Source organism: Heloderma suspectum, chromosome 1 (genome assembly GCF_057233095.1).
Source record: "Heloderma suspectum isolate Gila_16-S chromosome 1, 16-S_ref, whole genome shotgun sequence".
NCBI classification, from domain to species: Eukaryota; Metazoa; Chordata; class Lepidosauria; order Squamata; family Helodermatidae; genus Heloderma; species Heloderma suspectum.
Genome location: NC_139458.1, coordinates 7,042,733 through 7,066,483, shown reverse-complemented (window position 1 = coordinate 7,066,483; position 23,751 = coordinate 7,042,733). Strand labels below are relative to the sequence as shown.

The 23,751-nt window shown below is 43.7% G+C and overlaps 1 protein-coding gene across 1 annotated transcript in view; it reads right to left on the bottom strand.

The window, feature by feature from the left end:
- Positions 1-23,751, bottom strand: part of DDHD1 (DDHD domain containing 1) — a 43,013-nt gene that overhangs the window by 14,743 nt on the left and 4,519 nt on the right. Inside the window, exons 2-6 of the mRNA XM_084834586.1 lie at positions 20,371-20,544; positions 5,771-5,899; positions 4,233-4,380; positions 2,236-2,342; positions 1,532-1,638 (exon numbers count right to left, since the gene is read on the bottom strand). Coding sequence (XP_084690712.1) covers positions 1,532-1,638; positions 2,236-2,342; positions 4,233-4,380; positions 5,771-5,899; positions 20,371-20,544 — 665 coding nt within the window. The remainder of the gene's footprint in view (positions 1-1,531; positions 1,639-2,235; positions 2,343-4,232; positions 4,381-5,770; positions 5,900-20,370; positions 20,545-23,751) is intronic.

Sequence of the window (23,751 nt, the reverse complement as noted above, 5' to 3'; positions counted from 1 at the left end):
GGTCAGGAGAAAAATGTGATAAATATTAAATAACGCTAACAATGGCATTTACATGCAAATAACTTCCAATGGGAATGGGCTTAGAAACTTTACCTCTAAGAGAGCAGTCCATCACACATCTATTACAATGGATAAGGGCACATCCACACAAAGCTGGTGTGCATGTGTATGTATACAAACACACGTACACACACGAGTAGCATTAGGCTGCAAGCGAAGCGTGCTCTGAATCAGGTCTTCTGTACTGGCCCCCACGTGCCTTTTTGACACACTGTCCTGGACTGCACCTAGTTCTATGGAAGGAGAGTCTGAGAAGAGGATGGTGCTTTGTAGGTAGACCCACTCCCTACACTGAAGTGCTACCAAGCCCCATTACCACAAGCACCACTCTCTCCGTATCGCTCTTGTGTACAGTTTGGTAACTCAGGGGCTGAGATCTGGTACTCCTTAGAGCAGGGCTGGGCAACCTCTGGTCCTCCAGATGTTTTGGCCTACAACTTCCATCATCCCTCGCTACTGGATGTGCTAGCTAAGTGATGAGCGTTGCATGCCAAACCAACTGGAGGGCAACAAGTTGCCCACCCCTGCCTTAGAGGGTGGGGCTGGATTTGGCTCTAGGGTCTTCAGTTGCTGATCTCTAGCATGCAGGAATGCTCTGCCCAAAAGAAACAAGACCTTATCTTGATGTGGGTCTGCCTGTGCCACATCATATCTTCCTTTCCAGGCAAGTTGCCCTCAACATCCAGTTTAGCACTAAAGTACGGAACCCAGAAACAGGAGGATTTCCTTTGCAGAGGTACTCTACAAATCTGAAGGTTGGTTAGCACCAGATGAGCAATTAAGCCACACAAACGGCAGTGCAGATGAGCACAGCTGCAGTGCAGCAGCGTCAGTCTAAACCATCACTGTTCTCTTCTTGAATAAGGAATTCCTACAGAATTGTTCATCCCAAGACATCACTGGCATGTTCATTGCTCACTGGCATTGTTCACAGTTCAGTTTTTTAAACCTATAATCATATGTCAACTTTTAAAGCAGACTTCCCCAACCTGGTGTCTCCCGGAAGTTTTGGAAAACACCCCCAGCATCTCTGACCATTTCTCATACTTGCTGGGGCTGATGGGGGTTGAGGTCCAAAACATCTGGAGGGCACCAGGTTGGGAAGGACAGTTTTAAAGGCAATCTGCCATACTTGTTATTTTCCTAGACATTTCTCCCAGTCCTCCATCTTGCCACTCAATGCTTCGCTGCCATTGGCTGTGCCACCCTTAAAATTGAATTCAAAGGGAAGCAGACCTTTTGCTCTCACTTTTATGGTTGAGGGGCTGGCAAGTAGTTTACCCCGGTAATTAATGGTGAATACAGGACAAACATTGCTTTGATTTGCTCCTATATAAGGGAGCCCCACGGTGATCAAATCACTATTCAAGACTGTGGAAAAACTGAAGTGCATTTAAACGAAGAAACCTAGTTTGACTGAACCCACTATTTGACCATACTTTAAATAAAACATTTAAAGACACACACATACCTCATCTCTGTAGAGGGGACTTGTGTAATACATTATGTCCATTGCACTGCTATTGAGCATATCCCTTAAGCCACGGACTTTATCTGGAGTAATAGAGTCAACAGTGTCTAAAATAGAGAAAGGAGACCCAAATGATTGACTGAGGTGTGATACAACTTGGAGAAGGTTTAAAATCAACAATTCAGGGCAACATGGGTACACATTCCTAGGAACATTCAAAGCTGTAAGTAAAGAAACCTCTCAAGTGCTGAGGTTAAAAATCCAGCATATTAAGCATCAGGTCTTTCCACAGCACAGTGGTTTGCAAACTATCCTTCAGGAAAGCCCTGGTGATTCCTTAGATTTATCCGGGGGTTCCTCAATGAGAAGAGCAGGAATAACAGAACAACTCTCCCAGCAGAGAGACACCTTGTCTGCTGCTATCCATCCTTCTCTCCAAGATTCAGCTGCAGGGAGGTGCTTGGTATGATAGGTAGGGCTAACAGACCTCGGCAGTGCCTTACGTGAACTGAGCAAACACCCCAGGAAATGCCAAGGAAATTTTTGCAATAGTCAGGGTTCCCTAGCAAGTAATATTGAAAAGGGTACCCCGAGAGCAAAAGGTTTGAACATCACTGACAGAGGTAATATGAACAGCACTATTTTCCAAATATCACCACTAGTATTCTGGATGTCCAAGTAAATGTCATCAAGCAAAGAAGTACCTCCATCAAGCGCAAGCTTGGATCTCCATTCAACAGGCAAGAATTCAACATGTGTTGCAAGGTTGCAAAAATATTTGTCTTCTATTTTCCTTGCAGTATCCCGCATCCTAGAAAATTGGACATAAAGCATTTGTTACATTGAATACACAGTCTCCCTATGCTTAGGTTTTTAACAGTTCTCAGTACACAAACAGTGTTCATTTATTACAACAACACAAGGCCAGTGGAGCTCAGCGTGCATCCTAGTTTCCAGCTGACAGGACACAGCTTAGAGGGCACGGTGTCCCTTTTGTGTGTGAGGAGTCGGTGTGTTTTCAAAAGACAACCACTGCTCTGGGGCACATGCTAATGGATACAGCATAGTAGCCACCAGATTTATAATGTGATCAAATGCCATAGTGCTCTAATTGTAGGAGGAGTCTAGTGCATCAAATGCACTATACACAAATGCACAGTGCTCTAATTGTAGGAGGAGTTCAAAAGGTCACGAGTGTACTAGCGTTTGTGTATGTAGTGCAAGTGAATGACACAAGCCTCAGTACAGTGCTGCAATTGCAGGGGAAATGGGAGTGCGAAAGCTGCTGTTCAGTTTCCTTTCTCTCTCTTTTTAGCCCATGTGCACCTCTGATGGTGCACAACAATGGAGGTTTAAAAACAGATTGCATGGTAATTTACAGCTGTGGCACTCCATACATTTGCAGTCAAAAACAGGACCACACATGTCTTTGCAGTGCATGGAAACCACAAGCACCGGAAAACCCATCATAAAAGTGGTTTGGGAAACAACAGACTATTGAGGGAGAAATAGAGTCAGCACAACAGGCCGGGGTGTATGCCATGTCTCACACATGAGCAAGGTGTTAAAAGTGCTCGGATAAAATGCTTGCGTATATCTCACAGGGCCGAAAGTTCCGCAGTCAGGGTGCTGCCAGTGAAAAGGCTTTTTCCCTGGTTCTCACCAACTAAGCTTCATTTGGTGGCACAATACCCAGAAGGCCTCTACATCTAACTGCAGGGGACTGGGCAAGATTCATACAGGGGAAGAGGGTCTTTAAGGTATCCTGGTCCTAAACCAGCCTTCCCCACCCCGGTGCCCTCCAGATGTTATCGACTTCAACTCTCATCAGCCCCAGCCAGCAGGGCCAATGGTCAGGAATGATGGGAGTCATAGTCCAAACCATCTGGAGGGCTGCTGAAGATTGTCCTAAACCATCTAGGACTTCAAAATATAATAATCAGCATCTTAAATTGCACCCGGAAACAAACCAGCAGCCAATGAAGACGCTGCAAGAGTAGAACAACATGCTCCCTATAAACAGCTCTGGTCAGGACCCTGAGCCTTGCAGTTGAAATAGTTTCCTAATGTTTGTAAAGGGCAGCCCGGTGTAGAGCATATTACAACAGTCCAGTCTCAGTGTGACTAAGGCATACACAACTGTGGCCAAATCTGTTGCTTGCTACCAAGCCCACCAGAGAATCAAAAAGCAGTGCCAGATCCAGAAGCAACTCCAGACTGTGAACTTTTCACCTTGTCTGGGTTCAGCTTCAGGTTTTTTGCCCACACCGAACCTGTTACAGGGTAGTATCCAATGTTAGTCCTACATAGAGTGGGGCCATTGGACTGACTGGGACTTAAAAGTTAATGACGACTAACATAGGTTCCATTCATTTTAATGGGTCTACTCTACGTAGGACTAACACTGGATATTACCCACAGACTCCAGGCACCAGTTCAGACTTCTTGGCCTAAGATGGAGGGAGTACTGCGTAATATCTGCAAATTGGTAACATTGAGTAGCCCTTAATATAGGAAATTCCAACTGCTCTGTGTCATCAGGTGAGTCCCTAAATTGCTATTACAGCTATAATTTTCCATCCATCTGAGCTATGTAAAATTAGAAAGGTTAAAGAAAGAAATAGTAGGCATGGTTTCTGTATAGCTTCACAAAAGATCTACTGCTTCCTCTTATCTCAAGGGAATGAAGGGACACACTCACATGGCCGTGTTTTTGATAATCCTTCCTTGGTCCATTTTCTGTCCAATGCCATGCACAACAAACACGATGTGAGCTGTCGGCGATGGCTTGTCTTCTAATGTAGCTTCTTCAACGTAGCCTCTATGAAGCCTCGTCCCACTGCTTGAAGCTGCAGAAGAACAATTGCCAATAGTTAATTCAGGCTCCTTGCTGCCTGTGACAACCAAAAACACCCTCCAGGTGAACAGGCAGAGACACTTCTGTAAGCTCTCCCCCACCCCCCATTTTAAGACATCTATGTGAAACAAATGCTGCAGGAAGAGGGACTGGTAATTTGGGGAAACTTACTTGTAAGGCCGACTTTAATTCTGCAATATTGGTCCTTTATATGCACTTGAAGAGCAGACATTCATATCCGTGCAAGACTAGCTAGCAACGCCACCTATTACTAATTAGCCAAAACCTTCCACTCTTTTCCTGGGACATTTCCCACTTCCAAGTGGGATCATTCATTATTTGCCTGCAGCATCCCATTCTCTACTGTAAATGGTGGCCGCCATACATCTTCCTGACAAATGCTTTGTAAATCGCATTTTGGGAGTTTGTGCTGGCCTCAAAGCGAGTCACTGGCTACATCTGAAGTTGGTTTAATATCCTGGCTTGTTCTGAAGCTGATAACCGTAGTTTGCCGGTTTAGACAAAGCAGGAAACTTCGCTTAATTACGAGACTTCCTGGTGAAAAGCACGAGCAATCAAAGGGAGGAGCAAAAAGGCTGCATGCACAAATATCCTTGATTTAGGGCATGAAAGGGAAACTTCCATCCCGTGGGCCGAAGGTTCCCCATCTGGCCTGCGGAGCCTTCATGAACTTCTCCGGGGGGAAGGCTTGGCCTCCAAACCCTGCCCCCCAGAGGAATCTCGATCGCAGAGGCGGGCAGCGGGCTCGCCCATGTGGTGCCTTCCCACTGGAGTGTCCGCAGCTGAGCTGGTGGCTGGAGTGTGCCTGCACCAGCCACTGACTCAGCTGGGACAGCTTTGCTGTGTCCTCCTTCCAATGGGGGAAATCGGTGGGCAACAAAGCATCAGCCAGCGATCAAACGTCAGGGGCGAGGCCATGCCTCAGCGTCATTCAGCCGATGGGAGAGCTTGGGGGTGGGGGATGTCGTCTGGCTGCCCACCCACCCACCTTAACTTAGCCCCCGCTCCCCCTTGCAGATCTTCCTGATCCACTTGCTGCTAAGCAGACAGGAAGACTACAAGCTGGATGTTTTCCTGCATATCTTCTTACCTAGGGGAGGTCCACCATGACAGAGTTCACACAAGCCCCTTAACCACAAAGATTTTGTAAAAACAGAGAGGTTGCTGCCCATTTTAGGCTGGAGAGTCAACTTCATAGTTATCCTTTTTAAACAGCTTTCAGATATGAATGCAATGGAGAATAATGGCTACTTCAGCTTTCAAATTACATACGGATGGGACTTTTCTCCACAGAAGAATACAAACTACTTGAGATGAAATAATATATTATCAGCCTAGATTGAAATCTCAAATAAATTTACCTTTGGAAAAACCCAGCTTCTGAGTTACAGTTCTTGCAATTTTTGAAGTTGTTGCATCACTGTAAAGATACACTTCATCCACACTGTGCCAGTCCACGTGGTTGCGACTCAGTTTCAAACTATGAATAGCTGTAGCAAAAAAGGACCGCCTTTAGCTTAAGGATGGAAGGATAGGGCCTCTTGCAAAGCCAGGCAGAGCAAAAAGAGGGAGAATAACACACAAAAGCAAGCACAGGACTGTGTGTATTCTACACATCGGCATGCCACCCAAGCACATAATTATGGGAAGTAGAGAATATATTTAAAGGATGCATGTTTGTAGCCAATAAGTCCCAGAGAGACATACAAGAATGGTAAGGCTGAACCATCTCTGCTAAAAGTTCAAAAAACAGAAGGGTGGCCAAAAGCTCTGGGGTCATGAATCCTAGACTGTCCCCTTCTGCTTGATTCCATACTCTGCATTCCAACATTTAACGTGATGCTAAGGTATCACAGATTAAAATACATGCTCATTTGAATTGCCATAATTTATTACAAATCCACACTGTGCATTTCCTTACTGTGTAATTTTCGTGTGGCCAGGGGAGCGGGGATGGCTTGTAGAGTACACACAGCCTGGGTATAACTTAAGACAAGATTATGCAGTTTAGAGGAGTTATTTACCACTTACATCTGTACTATGGATTCACTAATTCAGAATAGGTGAGGGTCTATTCAGATACCTTTCCTTCCCCTCTCCCCCAAATAAGTGACTGGGGACTCCCTTGTGCAGGATCGGAGAAATCACACACACAGGTGCCTACATTTCTAAAAATCTGGTGCTGTCATCCACGAGTTTGAAATATTTATGCCCTAGTGCAGTATTCCCATGGAAGAACAGAGTGTAACAAGATGACTCATATGCATTGCAGATAAGACTCACGTGAAACTGTTCTGGAGCAAAAGCAGAAAAGATCGTACTTTAACAGGTAGGCATTTTCAGGTACATGCTGGTAGATGTTAAATAACCAGATCATACTTTATGAAGTGCTGAACTAGATGTTACACGTAAACACAGACATAACACCCCTACTGGTTTTCTCTTTCTACAAAACACATAAAATAAAATTTGGGAGGTGGTGATGTGACGTGGTAGAGTGTGCGTTTAACCTTGTCCCCTGCCCGCTGCTTCTCCGTTCCAAATACCACTTGAGGGGATTTTTTACTTGCAGGGTTCCAAATGTGTTTACACTTTGTGCCATTAAAATCTTTGCTCTCTGTTTGTCTGAGGTTGCAGCACTGGGAACATTAGGAGTGATAAAGACTTGTAACTGCATTATGGTCAGTAATGGGGAAGTGTGCCTTTCCCTCAGGACTAAAGAACCAGCCCGAGGATATGCTGCTGATCAGCAACGCAGCAAGTAACCCCCCCTCCCCACCACCACAGAGGAGTGAACGTGCAGACAAAACAAACTATTCTTTGTGAGCAAGAACTTGCCTTTAGCAGTGCTAATCGTAATTTTCTTTATGGGTAAAACAGAAAATCAGGAAGATGGAAATCAGTGGATGCCAAAAGCAAAAAGCTCAAGCAGTGACAAAGTTATTTTACTGGATCCGAAATCAGTACCAAGAGAGAGAAAAGTCTTATGTCTGCTAAGAGAGACATTTTGTTTTTCCTATGAGCCCAAGGTGGAACAGCTGGAAAGCCACCATTCCTACTATCCTATTCCTGACTTAAAGTTTCTTTCACAGGGCAAATGGGAGTGCTGTTTTTATTTATGGCAATATAGGCAAGAATGCAAGTGAGAAAAAAAGAGCAATGAACTAACTTCTATAATGTCTAGTGGCAAGGAAAGAAACCCAACGCAACACCCGTTCCTCTCCCCATGGAATCTTCATCAGTCAGCACAGCTTTTTATTTCTTTAAGTCTTACGTTTATAGTGGGTTTTTTTCTTCTTCTTACTAACAGGCCTCCAAGGCAGCTTATGTCAGGTGGAAAGGCAAGATATATTTTAAATAAATAATTACATTGGGTAACACTAAGTAAATAATTTCCAGAGGGGCAGCTGTGTTAGTCTACTGCAGCAAAAATAACAAAGACTCTTGTGGCACCTTGAAGGCTAACGACTTTATTCTGGCATAAGCTTTTGTGGACTATAGCCCACTTCATCAGAGGTAAAGAAAAGTGTCAGACTAAAAGTTCCACAAGACTCTTTGTTGATTATGTATAGAATTATTTAATTAACCCACATTATAATTTTGTGAAATAAGATAGGTTGGGACACAGATTTGATGAAGGCCATCTAATGAACAGCTGAGCAGGGATTCAATCTCAGGCTTTGCACCAGTCTTGGTCAGACAGCTGTTAAGCACCTGATCCTCTGGGATTCACTTCTGAATTCTTTGACAAGCTTCTGAAAGTAGCAGGGTACTCCTTGGAAAAGGGACCAATTTTTCTTTGAAGCAAATAATGCACAAGATGTTTTAGAATCCTAATGAATTGTTAGTACACATTGTTAGGGCACCGTCAGCCTATAATTTTCTCTATAACAAACGAAGTGCTGATGATCTCACCAAGATCCACAATGCTTTCTTCCTCCTTTTCTACTTTGGAAGAGGGTAACATCAACATCATGCAGAGAGGGAAGCATGTAGTTATCTAAAACACTACACAGAAAGATGCTAGCTACAAGCTTCCTACACAAGTAGAAGACAAGACGACAAATCTGCAATTACTGTACCTTCAGACCACTTGCGTTTAAGCCCTGCAGCCTCTGTATTCTCCTTATATCCTCTCCATTTGAACAGAGAATGGAGGGAGAAGGGAGGGAGGTGGTAGATAACTAAAAGCAAAAACACTGAACTTCAAAGTGAAATTTTGAGAAGGGGCATCATCAGATTTTGCAGAACACTAGCTAAAAAAATTATAACACAGAAAATATAGGAAAAAACACTGGAAATAAATTTTAGCAAAGCAAGCACTGCCTTTCTGGGAAATGTGGTTATTAATTGATTTTTCTTTTATAGCTTTCATAAACTGCTGACTGGTGCAAATATGTTTCAATTCAAAGCATAGAAAAACAACAGGCATGCAACAGCAAGATAAACAGACTCATTCAGCACTTCCAAGATAGCAGATACATCAGCACACAATTTTATCAGGACAGCTATAATGCACAAGTCTAAAGCATGGCCTCAAATGTTAGGAAGCCTAAGCGAAATTACTGAATGTCCCCTCTAGAATAGGGGAAAAGGCCACTGGTGGCTAGATTAGCAGACACTGGCTGCTGTTCAGACAGTAACGAGAGAAAGAGAGGAGCATCCCAGCATGCATTGTCTATAACAAGCCTTCCATTTCTGAACAGCACTGGAGTTGCCCTGTGGGGGTAATTGCAAGTCCACTGTGAAGTTTTCAATACTCATTTTATAGCTTCCAGGCTATTCAATGAAGATATTGAAAAAAGCGATACCTGTTGAAATGACTGTGCTGTGGTATGATGGACTTACCTTACCCTCACAGGTAGATGCCAGTGCTGTTCAGTGTGGGAAGGGACATCACAAGGTGAATGAATGCTGTGGTATCTCACAAGTGGGAAGTTAGGGATCAAGAGGAAGCTGTTGTGCCCCACCTAAGAAACAGGAGAACAATAAGCACCATGAAGGTCAGTTGGGATTCAAAGACGGAGCCAAGATGAACCAGAGGTGAAAGACAAAACAAAAACTTGCATTGTCAAAAAATGAGCCATTATTTGGAAGTCTCTGTTTGAAACCAAAACAAAAACAGAACCTTAAAAGAAAGGCAGTTATCAGTTAGGAGGGGGAAAAAACCTAAATATGGGGGGTACATCCACTGGCCCCAACCAGAACTAACCATGAGCACATAAGACCAATATTTGAAAGGAATGATTTCATTTTGGTCTCAGCTTCTGAGCTCTGCTGTCTTCAAAGGTTAGGAAGCTGCATGCAGGACAGAGGCTGGCTGCAAGTACCTGGCAGAATGAGCCCAGGGAAGGGAAGGGTGAGGAGGAGAGTGGCAGCTTTTTCTGTATACAGCCGAGTGGCTCCCTTGTTCCATAAGTCTCTAGAGCTTAGTAATTCCCAAAACTGTACACTGCAAGCAACACATTAAAGGCTGATGCGGGCCAAACAGAGGAAGCTACTCGCTGAGTGGCTGCATGGTTCATTACTTTGAACTTGCCTCCTCCCCACTGATGGCAAGTTATTCTACTGCATTTCTGCAGCAAGTGTGATTGGCCCAATGCAAAGACACAGCAGACTCACCCATGCTCAGAGGAGGCTGGCCAGTGAGTCTCTGCATGAGTTATTTCTCTGGGCTTTCCCAGCAGGAGGCATGCCCAGATCAGTAATTCATGCAGAATGACAGGGGTGGGATCCACCGAGGGCAGGCAATTCTTAGTGGCGACAGCATCTTCAATTTTAAGTCAGAAAAAACTGCTTCAGTGTGGAATGAGCCATCATTTGATGAGATAACAGAGTGTCTCATCAAATTGTCATGTATAGAGGAGAATCAGCAGGTGAGGAATACACTCCCCGAACTATTATTTTCCCTCAGGAAGGCTAACTTCTGGTTATAGAGCACCTTTGAGGGCACAGAAGAGTCACAAACCTCACCTTTCCCTCCTACCATGAGCCCAGACTGTCAGAACTTTGGGGAACCCTGCCGCAGTTGCTTATGCTATTTTTAGGAATACGCATTTGTTGTTGTTGTTGTTCAGTCGTGTCCGACTCTTCGTGACCCCATGGACCATAGCACGCCAGGCCTTCCTGTCCTGCGCTCTCTCCCGGAGCGTGCTCAAGTTCATATTCATTGCATCCGTGATGCTATCTAGCCATCTCATCCTCTGCCGTCCCCTTCTCCTTTTGCCTTCAGTCTTTCCCAGCATCAGGGTCTTTTCCAGGGAGTTTTCTCTTCGCATTAGGTGGCCAAAATATTGGAGCTTCAGCTTCATTATCTGTCCTTCCAAAGAGCAGTCAGGGTTGATTTCCTTTAGGATGGACTGATTTGACCTCCTTGCAGTCCAGGGGACTCGTAAGAGTCTTCTCCAGCACCACAGTTCGAAAGCATCAATTCTTCGGCGCTCAGCCTTCCTTATAGTCCAGCTCTCACAGCCATACATTACTACTGGGAAAACCATAGCTTTGATTAGACGGACCTTTGTCGGCAAGGTGATGTCTCTGCTTCTGACTATGCTGTCTAGGTTTGCCATAGCTTTCCTCCCAAGGAGCAAGCGTCTTTGAATTTCATGGCTACAGTCACCGTCTGCGGTGATCTTGGAGCCCAAGAAAGTAAAATCTGTCACTGCTTCCATTTCTTCCCCTTCTATATGCCAGGAAGTGATAGGAATACGCATAGTAGATTATTATTTCAGAAGGAGAGCATAGGAATAAATGGACAGTTCTTGCAATGGAGGAATGTAAACAGGGGATCTCCCAAGGTCTGTATTGGGACTGATGCTTTTTAACTTATTCATGCATGATCTAGGAGCAGTGCGGTAGGCCAAGTTTGCTGATTTATTTAGGATGGTTAAAAAGAAAGGGACAGCAAAGAGCTCCAAAAAGATCTCTCCGAAATGTGTGAATGAGCAATAAAATGGCAAATTAGTTCAACGTAGGCAAATATAAAGAGATGCACATTGGGATAAAAGATCCTAACTTCACATATAAGCTGACAGGGTTTGAACTGGCTGAATAGGAAAGAGATCTTGAGATTGTGGTGGGGAGGTCAGTGAAAATGTTGACCAAGTGCATGGCAGCTGTGAAAAAGACGAAAACGGAATTGCCAGTATCACACCTTTATATACAAATCTGTGGCATGACCACACTTGTAATACTACGCACAGATCTGTTCACACTTCAGGAAGGGTACTGGAGACCCAGAAAAAGTGCACACTACAGCAACCACAATGACCAAGGGTTTGGAACACTTCTCGTGAGGAAAGGTTATAATGTTTTCTAAGCTTAACAGCCCTAAACAAGCAAGTAAGAGGGGGTGGGCATGACAGAGGCATATAAAAGTATACATGGTGTGGAGGGAGCAAAGAGGGAGACGTTTTTCTCCCTCTCTCATAATACTAGAGCCCAATGGTGTCACATCCCATGAAGCTGATTGGTGGGAGATTCAGGACAGATCAAAGGAAGGACCTCTTCTACAGAATTCACCTCCACAAGATGTAGCGATGGCCACCAATTTGAAGGGCTTTCAAAGTGGATTGGACAAACTCATGGAGGAGAAGGCTATCAACGGCTACTAGTCCTGATGGCTGTATGCTACCTCCAGTATCAGAGGTATGCCAACATACACCAGTGGTTGGGTTGGGGACACAGGCAGGAGGGTGCTCTTGCAGGCATGTCCTGCTTGTGGATTTCCCGTGGGTGGTGGGTTGGCCACTCTGTGAACAGAATGCTGGACTAGATGGACGCTTGTTCTGATCCAGCAGGGCTCTTTTATGTTCTTATTTCCTCTGTTCACACACTCTAACCATTTAGAGTTTCAAAGCCTCTATTCTGGTTCCCTTTACCAGTCTTTTCTAAACTAAAAGACTGGTTGGCCTTTCCTGTCATTTTTCCAGCTGGGCAATAGCCTTTTTGAAATGTGGCCACCAAAACTACATGGATCTTAATGTGGGCAGTGGGGGCAAACTACAGGTATCATTGTATGTTTCTCTGCTGAGGCTGACTTTCCATGCTGGTTTTTTTTAAGGAAGGACTAGCACATTACACTACAGCTGAAGTCAGTTAAATCAAGGCTGGACAGGATGCATGTACAAGTTCAGCTGCAGTACAAGAACTCACACACAGGCACCCCGCACCTCTTACTGAAAGCCAAGATAAATTTAACAGGCTGCAGTTCTTTTATTCCGAGGCCAGCCAAGCTTGAGGAGCTAAATAACATGCTTCTCCCTAGGCATCTGGGCTCTACCTGAGAACTTACCTGTCCCCAACATCTGGGACAGAGACATAACCCAACTGCTGGAATGTCTGCTATAGATGGGAGCCAAACACATTATCTGAATAATTTCCTAGACCTCATGGATCCATAATGGAAGTATACCTAAACATATTTTAGATCTTAGCCAATATCTGCAGAGCTACATCTGCAGCCAGCTAAATTATATGACATTGGTGATGGCAAGAGTTTGAATATCACATTCAACACTGTAAAGATTTTTCTGTCCTCTGTACATTGCTTACAAATTTCTTTTAATATAGCAATTCATGGTTCGTTTTTGGATTAACTTGGGGTTATTTCACCCACGAATAACCACAAGTGCCCCAGTTTGGATATCACGGAAACAACCTACAAATGCTACATTCATAGGTTGTTCCAGGAAATGGGAAGCAACTCGCATGCAGTGAAGGCCCCTGCAATTCATGGGTTAATTATCCCACTAATTGCCACTGGCTGTTACATACAAACAAGGTCAGTGTTGGTGACAGCTACATATAATTACTGAGGATTTTTTTTAAAGGAATACTTAGCCTAGAAGACCATTATACTACTTTTCAGAAAACATTCAATCTCTTTGTGTGCATAGGGCACAGCATTTAGAAGAATGCTGTGCTATTTACATGCAGTATAACTACTTTAGCTGGAAAACATAACTGAAGGAGCTCATAGATTTTCCCACAATTGAGAACTGCAAGATCCACTTCAAATGTTACAGCAGCAGAGAGTGAGTTGTGTTCCTGCTTCTTTGGAATAAATGAACTAACTCAAGAAATTGCACACAAGTGATTAACACTTATGCTTGGGACAGCAGCCAACTATTACAAAATGTTCCATGAAGTTACAAATGACCTTGTGCTAGTGATGGGCTTCCTTTAATTACTTGCAGGATCATCTGATGGGAAATGCAGGACAGAGCCCCTTATTTTCTATTTATTTATTTACTACATTTGTATCCCTCTCTACATCAAGGAGCTCAGTTCAGCATACATGGCTCCACCTCTACCCTCCTTTTACCCTAACAAGCAACTATGAGGTAGGTTAGGGTGAGTGTGTGACTGTTCCAATATAACCCAGTAAGCTTTATGGCTGGGATGATGAACCTGGGCCTCGTCTCTCCAGTCTACACTCAACCCTCTAATCTCTACACCAGACCTGTGCCTTAATTCACAGCCCTGCTTCACACACTTCATTTAGAAGCAAGCACCTCCTGCAGTTGCCCTGTAATCATAACCATTTAAAAACTGGCATGTATTGTTCAGAGTTTATAAACTGTGTGAGTTTATTTCATCGCATTCCAAACAAAATTTGCAACTGTCTGTGCTATTCTTGGACTTCCACAAGAAATGCCAAGACAACTTGTTCATTCCCTTTAATATCATTCAATACATTTGTTTGGGTATTAACTATAAATAATTGATTACAATATAGTCAACTGTTTCAAAACAGTGAAATAAATGTTGGGTTTTAGAAATTAGTATAGGTTTCTCTGCCACTGTTCTATTGAATTGATGTGTTAAATGCTTGCTCCTCAGTTCTGCAGGGGGTACTAAGCACACAGAAGCACATTTCTGTATGCCTAGCTTCAGCTGGGTGAAAACTGCATATGGCAATAGCTGCCATAAGTACCATTTTGTCTGATGGAAAGGCGGGGTACAAATCAAATAAACAAAAAAGTCCTGCTCTTCTGAATGCAGAGTCCTTCTCCTAGTCCAACAACTGCAGTTATGCAGAGGAAGCCCTTTCAAAATTGCTAAAATTCCAATTAACTTTTCTAGAGTGGAAGTGGGATTTAGTCCTCTGCTATTCCCATTTCCTCATCAAACAGCTGGTTGACAGGATTGCACCTATTCTGAAAGGGCCCTGTTTGCAAGGTCCCAGCTGCGCCCTGCACAGCTCTTCCAATCAGGGTGTTAACCAATGTTTACCATGTCAAATGGCCAGCCCTAATAAAACTACAGAACTATGCTCCAGCACCAAACTTGAGTGTATATCCTGGGCTACAGCTGCATATCAAGCAAATGGTTAAATTGTGCTGCAGGCAGGTTTGCCACTTTACTTCTGACTTTTCCCCAGTGCTATTCCCACATGCTATTCTCTTATGCCACTACTACAAGATGATGAACGGCACTTAAAACAGGCAGGCCAGCAAAAAGCTTCAGGTAAGGAATTCCTCTTTGGAGTGTGGTGTTCTGGAATAAGTGGCATAAGCAAACTGCAGGTTGGCTGTGGGCAAAATTTGGCCAAGGTGATTCCAGCTCCATGAATTAAAACTTCTCTAGAGTGATATTGACATTGGCAGAGACATGCTCCACATTAGATGAAAACATTCTGCTAGCAACCCACCATATTTCAGTTTGGGAAGTGTTGTTGTTTCACTACTCTCTTCAACTGTTTGGCAAGACAACTGTAGATCCAAAGGACACATCCTTGCCAAAGTCTGTGTTTCAACAATCAGATTTCTACTTGGAAGACCCTATTCTTGGAAAACGAATAATAGAACTTCTATAATGTCACATCCCCAGCCCTTCATAGCATGCTTGGCTCTTGGTCTTCTTTGGAAGCTGATAAGATCTCTGCCTATTCACCTTTAAGATTGCAATCCTAGCAATACTTACTTGAATAGAAGCCCCACTGAAATCAACGTGACTTTATTTCCAAGTAAATGCTTTAGGATCCATAATACAAGCTCTATCGAATTTTTTAAACTTTTATTATAGCCTGGATTTTTTTTTAAAAGACCAACAAAGCAAGCTGTTAACTGAATATAACAGAGTTCAAGAATTTTTTTGACAAATTGTGTTTCTCCTCCTGTCCCAGAAGATTACTGTAGCATTGCTAGTGTGATCCAGCAGTAGATGCGTCATGGCCTGCTTTCAGGCAGGCTGGATAACCATACATGGGATGTAATCATGTGTACAGGCCACAGGAAAATGTTTCATCCAATGCATATAAACCCAGCAGGCCTGGAGGGCAGAATAGCCATGATCGCATTCCCACTATGCACAGACTCTACCAAAGTCAAGGCTCATCCAAACTGGGTCCAAGTAGTAAGGCATATTTACTTATAGAGAGCTTTGGCTACTGGGTGATACAGAAATGTAATAAATAAATATTGTTTAACACAGCTTTATATTTGCCAACTCACCTGGTAGCCCTAAGTGACAAGGAACTCCATGCAGTTGAGTGACCAGGCTAGCTAGCCTACTTAGTCATAGGAGCCTGCATTTCCATGCTTAGACATAGAGCAGCAGGTTCTCCCCACTTTGCACCAGCATGGAAACGTAGACCACTAGCTTCTTAGATTATTGACAAGGCTGAGTTAACATGTTTTTCATCAGTGAGACATATTAATGTAAATCTCCATGCAAAGAAATCTTAAATTAAGTGAAATGTACTCCTGAGACACAGCTCAAGAATTACAATGAGGCTGGGCTCAGGCTGTAACAGAAAACATGCAGTTACTTAACAGATGGAGAAAAACACATCCAGAACAATCAAAAGACTCTTTTACTCTACAGTGTCTGTCCAAACTCTCACCCTAAACTGTTCTCCTCCCACTGCAAATCTTCAAGAAGAGTCAAACTATTTTATAAATCTGCCAAGTACTTTGTTTATTGAAAATAAAATTGCAAGCAACAATGACTCTAACATTCTTCTACTGTTGGGTCTCAGCCTGTGCATTGGGCAAAAAGGACCTTTGTGCCAAGCATCAGCCCTGCTGGAGGGACCAAATAGCCAACTGTTGTCTCCCTGCTTTCTTCTGGCAGCAGCCTACCACTAAAGCCTCAACCTGGCAAAGCAACATAACCAGGGAGATTGAAGAAACGGCTGATGACAGAGCAGAAGAAGGGGCAGCAGGCAGAAATGATGCAGAGTACATAGCAAACAGCCAGAGCTGTGCCACTGCACACGGCACACAAACTTTGGGCCAGCCTTGCTGCTAGGCTTACTCGCAACAATTGATTTTATTGCACAAGATAAATGACTCAATTACAGCCATTTCATAGGGTTTAACACACGATCTCCTAGAACTGAGCATCTGACTGGTCAAAAGCTATTTGGTTAACTGTCTCATCAACAATCGGTCAAGTATTTTTTTAAAACACTGACTTTATTAGAACAAAAGAGATACTTTAATCAACAGACAATCAATTAATGTGAGCAACTGTGTTACTGTTTGGAGATGCCTGAAGTTATAGCAGGTGGCTGGCAGAATCAGCTTCATTATGCTGCTAGGTTTGGCCCCAACCAATGCAGGGTAGGGACAAGGAGTCTAACTAATTACACCATCATGAAATTTAAAAAGCTGCCACCTACACAGTGACATTCTTGGCTTTGTGGCAGGGTGGACTGATTCACCTGGAGAAAACCCTGATTTAAATAAAGTTTGCCATCTTTTCCTTTCCTATACTGTCTCTCTGGGGGGTGTTCAGAGGATCAGTGGGGGAAACAACACAGCGTCGGTTGTCTCCCCTGCCCCTGTGCTTGCCAGTCACGTCACCAGAAATACTCTAATTACCTGCAACATGCTGTGGGTTGCCATGTCATCTGAACCTGGCGCAAGCATAGTGAATTTTCACCCACCCTACCAACCCTTACTGCACCCACTTTCAGGTGGCGCAGATAATTAGGGCAATAGCGGTCACACAACAGGTAATAACCGACACTGCGTTGTTTTCCCGGCTGAGCGTCCAAACCCGGACTCTGTCTTTCGTAGACATAACTCTGCTCTACCACCACATAAGCATGGCGGGCTGCCTTTGAAGACAGTTCAGAAGCTGCAGCTCATGGAAAATGCAGCAGCCAGATTGTTAACTGGGACCAGAAGTTTGTGTGCTTTCATGCAAATGGCATTTAAACTTTGTACATTGTACTTTAATGTTTTAACTTCTGTAAACCACCCAGAGAGCTTTGGCTATGGGGTGGTGTAGAAATGCAATAAATAATAAGCATAGAACAACAACAATCCTATTTACCCTGTATCTTTGCAGATGTGACCATTAATCAGAGAAAATGAAAGCCCAGAACTTTCAAGAAGTAAGAGCTGGCAGTTAGGCTAGACAGAGACATTGTCATGAGATGCATGAAAAACTAAAATGAATGCTCATGTTTGATTGGTAGGTAATTCAATGTGTGAGTGTGACGGAGCCACTAATTCATTGTTATGAGACAGTAAGTGTAAATTTAGCATGTTTGTAACAAGATTTATTTGTAACTGTGTGTATTTTTAAACAAGAAGTTAGTATTTTGATGACTCTTTAAATTTTTTAAATCTGATTTAAATTTTAAATATTTGATTTAAATTTTTAAAAAATCTTTTAAAAATTATTTTAACCATTGATTTTTATCCACCCTGCTTTACTGAATATTTGACTGTGATCAGGTAATAAGCACTCAATAAGCCTTATTACCTCTATCCCCCGCAATGCAAAGTGATCATTATTTAAAAAAAATTAAGACAAATGTGATTTTTGGTCTCTTTTCATTTGACCTAAGGTCACTGGCTGGATATTTCGGAATACTCAAATCACCACTTTTTTCAGGAGCAAAAAAATCCCCACATCTGGGAGGACTTCCGTGAGTACCACACCTTAATATGACAATAACAAAAATGGTTTTAAAATGATATGATGATATTGGGGGGGGGTGTATTTATTTTATTTTTTCTTTGATTTAAAATATTTGTATCCCGCCCTGTATCATTACAATCTCAGGGCAGTGTACAGAGAAAATCAATTTAAACAGTATAAAACAAGAAATAATTTAAAGAGCTAAAAACATATTACATCATTAAGCTAGCTAATACCAATTTAAAATCTAAAACAATCACACAGTTAAAACAGGGTGCAAACTCAAGGAAACCAATTAGCCCTCAAAGGCTTTGGTAAAATGCCATGTTTTAACTTGGTGCCGAAATCAAACTAGTGTCTGCGCCAATCGGGCCTCCAAGAGGAGGACATTGCACAACCAGGGTGCCACAGCAGAAAAAGCCCCCTCTCACGTCCCACCACAGCGTATGCCTCACACTGCAGGGATGGAGAGGAGGGCTCCTCCATCAGACCTCAATTCTCAGGCAGGCACATATAGGGGGACACTCTCCTTCAAATATCAAGGTCCCAAGTTGCTTAGGGCTTTCAATGTCATCACCCAAAACCTGAATTCCGACCGGAAGCATATTGGCAGCCAGTGCAATATTTAAGACTGGCATTATATGATCTTGATGAGATGTTCCAGTCAGCAGTCTAGCCGCTGCATTTTGCACTAGCTGCAGCTTCCGAGTCGTCTTCAAGAGAAGCCCCATATCAATTGCATTGCAGAGTCTAATTGGGAAGTTACTGTGGCTAGGTTATCCCTGTCACCCAGATGAAGCTGGCCTCAAGTACTCCAGGTCACGCAGTCCACCTGGGGCTCCAGTGACAGGGATGGATCTATTATGTCCAAGCTATGCACCTGCTCCTTCAGGGGGGAGCGCAACCCCATCCAGGACAGGTTGGTTACCCAATTCCCAGACTTGGGAACCACCAATCCACAGAGCTTCCGTTTTGTCAGGATTCAGCTTAAGTTTACTGGCCCTCATCCACCCAGAACAGTGCCCCCAACTCCATCCGGCAGAGCCGATCCAGTAAAATACCATGATCAATGGTGTCAAAAGCTGCTGAGATCCAGGAATTTCAACAGGGTAGCACTCCCTGTCTTTCACCCAGAGGAGGTTGTTGGTCAGAGCAACCAAGGCCATTTCAGTGCTGTACCCTGGCCTGAAACCAGACTGAAATGGGTCCAGATACTCAGTTTCCTCTAAGAATGTCTGAAGCCGCTCAGCCACCACACGCCCAAGCCCCTTGGCCAAAAAGGGGATATTAGCAATGGGGCGATGGTTCTCACACACCTCTGGGTCCAGGGAGGTCCTCTTCAGGAGAGGAAGCACTACAGCCTCTTTCGAGGCGGCAGGAACCACCCCCTGGCAGAGCGAAGCATTTACCACTCCCTGCCAATCTATGGCTGCTAGACTGTATTAGCCAAGATGGGCAAGAGTCAAGCCTCTTGTCCACATCATCAGGCTGCAACAACTGAAACTGATCCTAGGAAACACAACCAGATGGAGCACTGGACACCTCCCCAGACTCTGCAATAATTGTGGCATCAAGTTCTGCGTGAATCCGAATGACTTTCTCCTTGAAGTGCCTAGCAAATTTATTACACCAAATGACCAGGGGTTCCAATCCCAATTTCTCTGAGCCCAAGCCAGATCCCAACAGGCTCTTCACCACTTGGAACAATTCTGTATGTCAGCTACACAGCATTACAGATAATAAAACAAGCGTTTCTTAGATATGCTTTGGGGAATAGCTATAGCTGAGTGGTAGAGCATATGCTGTCGGTGCAAAAGGTTCCAGGTTCAATCCCTGGCATCTCCAGGCATGGCTGGTCAAGACTGAAATTCTGGAGAGCTGTTGCCAGTCAGCGGCGACAACATGGAAGTCGATGGATCAATTGTCTGACTTGGCAAAAGGTAGCTTTCTATGTCCCTAATAATAACAGGAGATTGAAGCAAGTAAGGACTAATCATGCAGCATACACCAAGTACAAACACGAGGGTTTATGACTACCATAAGAACATATGGCAGCACCCTTTGTGCAGCAATCCCTTACCCTCTTTTCCATCTACAGGTTTCGATACTTCCATGTCAAAGTTCTCTTGCATCTGCTGCCCTCTGAAACAGCAGAGATGTTCCTGTTCGATCAGATTACTTTCTTCTTCTTCTAGGGGCTGCCATGTGCCATCAATAAACCACTGCCCACGCATCACAGGAATCTTTTCAGATTCTAAAAAGGCAAGAAACACAGTAATTTTAGAATCCGGCATAGCAGACACCCAAGTAAGAAAATTATATTATCTGGGCAAAATATGAATGCATCTGTGGCACAGTTTGATTGCAGTTAAACCCGTCTCCAAGCCGGGGATTGAATGAATGCTTTTTTCTTTTCGTTTTTTTTAACAGACAAGCTCTGCTGGCTGTTCCAAGTTTGCTCCACCCGAGGTTACACAATATAATAGGCCCCGTTACCTTCAGGAAGTCAGTAAACTGCAAAGTAGCTCAGGTTATGGCTCAAAAACAAAACATCTCAAATGGCAAATGTTCAGTAGTTAGTAACTACTTTAAAATTCCATTAACTGACGTTTTTAAAATGCCTCTGAAAATGTAAACAAACACTCTTCAGCCATTTTATATTATAGAAATGTCAAACATATTTTCCCAAGATGTGTTCCATGTATAAGTTTGCTAAAGCAATCCCCCAACACAACATGAGCTTAACACTCTCAAAACCATCCTCAGCCAAGGTCAAGCATTCTACTGTAATATTCACCAACAATGTAATGCGATATGCATGTTTCTGGTGCATGTACGTTTAATGTCAGGTGTTAGCTTTATGACCGTGTATTTAGCTCTACCAAGTTGTTAAGTGCTGGAACACTTCTTCTCTGAATGGCTTCAGTACAAAGTGGCTATGTTCCCCTTTTTGCCACCAGCATAACCTGTATAGTTTGCTCTAACTTTGTTTATAACACAAAAGGTGTCGCCTGCCCAATGAAGAAGAGTATTTAATCTATCCCAGTTGTTGATTCTCCCCCAAGGAATTAAGAGACACGGATGAAAATCAAGAAGAATGGCATCCCATCCAAGCAAAAAACCTTTTAAGATTACCAGTGACTAATTCATTCTGTCCACAATCTCCACCATGACAATGAGTCTAAGTTGCAGACCTCATGGCCACAATATCTGGCAATCTTTGTATGTTTGTGGTCCCCCACCTGCTTTTTGAACTATCTAGTTTGATGAAGAATTCTGGAAAATTCAAAAGCTTCCACACTGTTGTATACAAATCAAACAAAATGCCACAAAAGTATTGCCAACTATGGATTTTTTCCTCATGGACCAGCGCGGCTATTTTGTTTTAAAAATACATACCCACAGGAGAGGTTAACTTGCAATAGCTCTAAAGAATATTTTAGGGTAGGTGACAAAACCCCAAGAGGGTCACACTCAAGCTACATTCTCTTTCATCCTTCTTTACTCTTTGCAATGTACAACCTGGATCCTAAAGCTACAAGACTACTTGATACATGGATGTAGTGTCATTTTCCATTTCAATTCAATGGGGGGAGGGGTGCCAGTAAAACTCTTGCATGCATGGACAGCGACATCAGAAAGAGAAGGCTCTCTTTTGAGCACTCACCTGGGCAGTCACACAACCCAGCCTTCTTCCCCACTGCAGGTGATATACTGTTTACTCTCACTCAATGCTTCCTTATATAGCCCCTCCATGCAGATTGTTACAAACTGAGGAGAAAGGAGAGGACCGTGCCTCCTTGTGCGTGCCCCCTGAGGGTGGGACCAGCTGCCTGCCCAAAAGGTAGCCTATCTCTAAAAAGTTCTGAAATGAGGCTCTGTGCAGGCACAGAACCATGCGTTTGACTACACAGATGACCAATCAGAGAACCAGTTACTGGTAAGCAACCTGTTTTTTTTCTTTGTTGTCTCTGTGCAGTCACATATGGGAAAATAATAATCTCACCCAAAGGAGGTGCCTGCCCCAGCCTGAACATCAAGTCTCCAGTGCTGGTCAAACATTGAGGGCTGTGACTAGACAGCAGTTTGGCAAACTTCTGGCACAGGCACTCCCTTAAGGAAACCCATGGAGGAAGCTTTTGGAGTGTGCACAAATGCCTCCAGTGGATTCTGCCTGACACTTCCAGTCCTGCCTATATAGAATGCAAGAACCCAATGAGCACCCAAGGAATGCAAGAAAGCCTCCAAGGGGGAGGAGGCTTGGGGAAAAAACACTTGGTTGAATTGGAAAGCAGATACTACCTTAGGCGAGAAGGAGACATCAGAGTGTAGCACTGCTTTACCTCTATGTAGAATCCGGTAAGGAGGATCAGAGCACAAAGTACAAAGTTTGTCTGCCTCCATAGAGGCTTCTTTAGAAGAGAGAAGATGCAGGTCACAGGTAAGGAGGGCCTCAAATGATTTAGCCATGAGCTGTGAAAGATTCCAGGTAGGTGAGGCAGGGGTGCAAACCAGAGTGTGAAGGGTAAACAACCCCTTCAATAAAATGTTTTGTCACTGGATGAGAAAAAATAGAATAATTGCCCACCCAGCAGTGGAAAACAGAAACTGCATTTAAGTAAACAGATGAAACTGCAAGTCCAGGAGTCTTAATCAAGAGAAAAAACAACATATTCAATATAGGGAATGCCCCAGCATTAATCCCATTCTTCCACACATTTCAAGCATCTGGCAGCTGGAAATAGTCCTGGCTGGAGGGGGAGAACAGGGTCACAAACCAAGGTTGCTGAGCCCACCAGAGGGTGAGTAGTCCACACCATCCTTCTGGATCATGGCCGCAGTCCTCATAATGAGTGGGATCGGCAGAAACGTGTGCAATAGGGGGAGGCACCCTGGTGGCCTGCAGATGTTTTGGACCACAACTCTCATAAGCCCCAGCCAGCATAGCCAATGGTAAGGGATCAAGGGAGCTGTTACAGTCCAAACCATTTAGAGGACACTAGACTGCCTATCCCTGATGTACAGGAACAGTCCTGTCCACCTGTACTGGAATTCATCCCAAAGGGATGACTGGCCACTCCCACTCTGCTGCCATAGAGGTGGCACTGGCTGGTGGAGATGGCAAAAACATTGACTGATGGCATCCTCTTCCAGTGAAATGGCTACGAACCTCCCACAGGGCTAGCTAGCATTGCTGAGCAGGTCCACCAAAGAATTGCCATCCTGGGCAAGGTGAACAGCCATTAAGGTGACATGCCAGCATATGCACCAGTCCTATAGTGGCAGAATAAAGATGAATTGAGTTCTAGACCTCTTCCTTCCCTATTTGTTGATGTAAAACATGGTGACCACATTGTCAATGATTATGATGAAGAGACTCGAAATGCCTTGAAGACTACAGAGTTTGATAGCATTGATGTGAAGCCCCAGCTCTGTAGGGGACTACAAAATGTTGATTGTC